The sequence below is a fragment of the Megalops cyprinoides genome, chromosome 10, assembly GCF_013368585.1.
Source record: "Megalops cyprinoides isolate fMegCyp1 chromosome 10, fMegCyp1.pri, whole genome shotgun sequence".
NCBI lineage: Eukaryota > Metazoa > Chordata > Actinopteri > Elopiformes > Megalopidae > Megalops > Megalops cyprinoides.
The window spans coordinates 17,374,233-17,378,512 of record NC_050592.1 but is presented as its reverse complement, the minus strand read 5'-3'; the positions used below and the strand labels follow the sequence as shown (position 1 = coordinate 17,378,512).

The 4,280-nt window shown below is 39.5% G+C and overlaps 1 protein-coding gene across 1 annotated transcript; it reads left to right on the top strand.

Moving 5' to 3' along the window:
• The first annotated feature begins 865 nt into the window (after nt 1–865).
• On the top strand, nt 866–4,029 carry LOC118784490 (transmembrane protein 196-like). The gene is made up of 4 exons (XM_036538735.1): nt 866–1,030; nt 2,368–2,424; nt 3,289–3,544; nt 3,905–4,029. The coding sequence occupies exons 1-4, from the start codon at nt 866–868 to the stop codon at nt 4,027–4,029; spliced, it is 603 nt and encodes a 200-aa protein (XP_036394628.1).
• Nucleotides 4,030–4,280: the final 251 nt, after the last annotated feature.

Genomic DNA, 4,280 nt, shown 5'->3' with positions numbered 1-4,280 from the left:
GTTCATGATTAGATAAAACAGGGTGTATAGTAAAGCGGCATTAGTGTAGTGAGTGTAATCAGACATAATTAACTGCGTGATTGCACAGATTTATGTAACGCTTTCCCATGATCAATATTCCTCCAGATAATAGTGAGAAGATGTAAATCGCTTTACGGCGACCCCAAATGATGCACGCGCATTGTAACTGTCCGTTTCCGAATGAATTGGAAGCAACTTTGTGCATTCGTTGGCGATCCGGTCAGTTACGCCGTATCAAACTAACATCCTGACATTTTGACTCACAGTCACAGTCTCTCTGTCAGCATAGAGAATGCATCATGCATCTGTGAGCTAAATGGTTAGATATTTTATTAGTAGGCTGTTCATTTCTGACATTTCTGCATGTCTAACTGAGACAGTGTCTTGTCACTCAAACCACATGTGAATCAGATAGTGCCCTGGTGCTCAACAAAGAAAATACATTAAATATTGAAGCGCGGGTGTTCCCCTGGGGCAACGAGAGCACTATAGGACGCGACAGGCTATTTAATGAAGATGCGTCGGGGGCGTTCTCATATCGAGGGAATCGTTCGGTTCTAAGCACCGTGGACAGCGCCTTGCTGCTGCTTCCTTCAGTGTGGTAAGGTCAGCAAAGTCCACCATTAAACACCACGACCTTACTCAGGACCGCGTGTACTTCACTGCGTGTACTTGGAAACAACTTTTCACACGACCGGACAAAATGTCCCATGGATCTATCTGTCATTGTTGACTGGCTACATGTCTTAATGTCGCAAAAGAAATGACAGAGTGCTTTCAGAGGGTTTAGACAGAGTGGATTCCACCTTTTTTAAACCTTTGAAGGAATGATGTCCTCAAGAGGATGTGCACTAGCAGGAAGATCGTCTGGAGTCTGTTGGTGCTGTCGGTGCTGGAGATCGGGTTTGGCGTTGCGAGCATCACGTTGGGTGCGGTGGGGATCAGCCGCGTCCGAGCCGTTCAGAAGACGCAGTTAGGAGATGCATCCCCAATTTGGAGCGGTGTGTGCGTACGTGATCCATTTACTTTATTTTCAAACCTTACATTCACACGTCCATTTTTGATGTAAAGATGCTTTCTTTCTGTCGCTTTTCAAAAAAAATTAAAACATTTTGAAATAATGCATGCAATGAAATACATTTATCTGCAACAATCTGACATTCTGTTACATTGAAAAAAAAAACAACAACAGATTTTTACATTCTCAGTCCGCCCAACCAAACAGTTGAAAATGTTTACTTTAAAAATTACTCTAAGCGATGCTGCATTTTGCAATCCTGGTGTTTGCGTTGTTTTGTTATTTTCAATTTTGCAGTCTTAAAATACGCATTGGACGCCTTGTTTCTTTCCCTATACTTTTATGCACATTTGAATACATAATCTAATACCATGCTCAAGTGAAGAAGAACAGTACTCGAATCAGATAAGATATATCAAACAAAGCGCTCTGAGTACAAAAACCCATGTATACCAAGCGAGTAACTTTCTGTATGCATATTTCAGAGGGAACGAGAGCTGGTGAAGCAGTGCAGAGAGAATGCTCCTACTAAGAGAGCTGTCAGTTAGACCAGTGTCCTGATATGCAGAGTGCAAAAACGTATGGTTTGCTACAATTAGTATTAGAATGGGACAGTGTCTCAATAGTTGTAATAAAACCCCATTATGATTGCTCCTTGTGGTGGTGCTATTGCTGATGAGTGGGTACGATAATGTGCTGGAGCTATAGAATTTTGCTTCCAGCTGTCACTCTGTTGCTGATTCAGAGAAATCGTGCTGTTGGCTTTCTTATGCCTTACTGTTTTCTACATGAAAGTCGCTATTCGGTCTAACTCCAGTGGTGTTTTGTGTTTTTAACTGAGTAACAAATGTAAGCATTGTTTTGTTCCTACATCATCACTGACCCAGCAGCCATTGAAAATTAAGAAAGAAAGTGTAAATGTTAAATTTCAACAAAAATAAAATTTTTGCATTTGTAACTCAATGCTACTGTCAACTACCCGTGTTCAGGTTGCACTACTTACTAACCATTGGTAGTGTTTAGGTTTGGCTGGAGGCTGGACGTAAAAAGGACATTACATGCTCAACCTGACATTTGCAACTTCAGTCCAGTTCCTTAACTAGCAGGCTACTAGCTTTTTCAATGTAAAATCTGATCATACAAAAATTATAATGTGCCATATGAAGTAAATAGTCATTAGAGATACCATTCTCACATTTTAAATTCAATAGATAATGCAAGTCTCACAACCTGATTTTGTTATTTGGAAATTTGGAAAATTTGCAAATTGCTCGCTGGCTTTTCCTTTAGCTAGTCCTTAATGCCTTAACACTATTTCTGTGTTGCAGTTTGTCATCTGTGGATTCTGTGGAGTCTTGTGTGCTATCAAGAGGTCAGGACTCATTGTAAGTTGATACAATAATGTCAATATAATATATATGCATATGTATGCATGTATGTACAATACCAGTCAAACATTTGGACACACCTACTCATAGAAGGGGTTTTCTTTACTTTTACTATTTTCCACATCTTAGAATAATACTAAAGGCATCAAAACTGTGAAATAACACAAATGGAATTATGCTTTGCCCAAAAAAAAGTGTTAAATATTTTAGCTGCTTCAAAGTAGCCAAAAAATATTTTTTAAAATTAAAATTTTTGTTTTGGAAAGAAATTCTTATATAGGCATCAACTTCACTATTTCTATTTGCCTAAGAAACAACTTTCAAGCATTTAAGCATACAGTAAGTCTTTAGATCAAAATATCTTTAAGATAGTGAAAATCGGGTGTGTCCAAGCTATTGACTGGTACTGTATGTATGTATGCATGTATGTATATTTTTATGTATATACTGTATGTACATTCAATTCAAGGGAATACACACACTATACAAACAGTTTGTGTTCATGTTAGTTTCATTTCACTGTTCATTGGCTGCATGCAGTCCATAGATTTACTTAAATCTCAGCAAGACAAAATGTTTAAATGTGAACAAATAAACAAATTTTAGATCGTAAGTGAAATTGAGCAGAGGAAATTGCCTCAGAAAATGACATCTGTTTGTGAGTGAGATTTGTGGCAGTCTCCTGAAAAAGAAAGCCAGAGCAGCCTCCCCATTGTAACAACAGAACCTGTGTTTTACTGCTAGATGGCGCAAATGGGATCCATCCACAGTAGTTGTGAGAGCCACTGAAAAGTTTTTTTTTCTTGCACATTTTCTTACACAGTAGCTAAACACACTTTCATTTTTCTGTCCGGCTGACAGATGATATTGTTTTCAGCCTGCTGCATCTGTGGGCTGATCGGCGGGATCCTGAACATCCAGTTTGTGCGGGTGCTGGTGAGGAGGCCTGACGCGCTCCGCTCCCTGCACCTGGCCACGCTAACGCTGGCCTCCCTGGGCATCGCCGGCTGCACCCTCTCCACCTGGCTGACCTGCCGGCTGGCCAGCACCGAGCAGCAGCGGATGTTTCTGGAGAGGGAACACTCTCTGCACCACTCCCACGAGATGACCGAGAAGGTCAGGCGTGCCTCCTCTCTCGCTATCAACTGACATTAGATCCCAATCCAAAAGACTGTGGGACTGATCCCATTAAAGCATGGTGCTTACTGTGAATCGTATGTATAATGTGAATAAGCATAATTTGTGGAATAGAAGTCATCCAGGATAAGGGTATACGCTCAGCACGTAAATTATATTCGTAATAATAATGTGACATTAATTCTCTCAGTGTTGAACTAAGAGGTGTACACTTTCGCACTTTTACACTTTTTGTTTATTGAATCTTTTTGCATTTAAGCTAGCAAACACAAGACCAACCATCTTCCACTCAGACATCTGTTTCACATAAACAAAATGATTTGGGCTTGCACTGACTGCAACTTCTCTGAAAGGAGAGAAAAGTCTGGGATTCCCCAGATCTCTCTCAATGGGAAGACATCGCTGCCATGTTGGAGGGCTAAGAAACAAATGAACATCATTAATAAGGATAGGGGAGAATGCTGATGTAGCCACCCTGAGAAGATGAATGGTTTTACAATGGTATGACAATGCTCATAACACTATATAATACTTTATACTAAAACACACATACATTCAAGCTTGTAAATATGATAATGATTTCTGACTTTACATTATTTTTATATAAAGGCTTCCTATGATAACATAATAAAATAAAACAAAAAGTGTCTGCTTGTTCATGTGTCTTAAATGGGTTGTTCTTATGTGCCTAAGAGTTTGAATTATAAATTATTTGA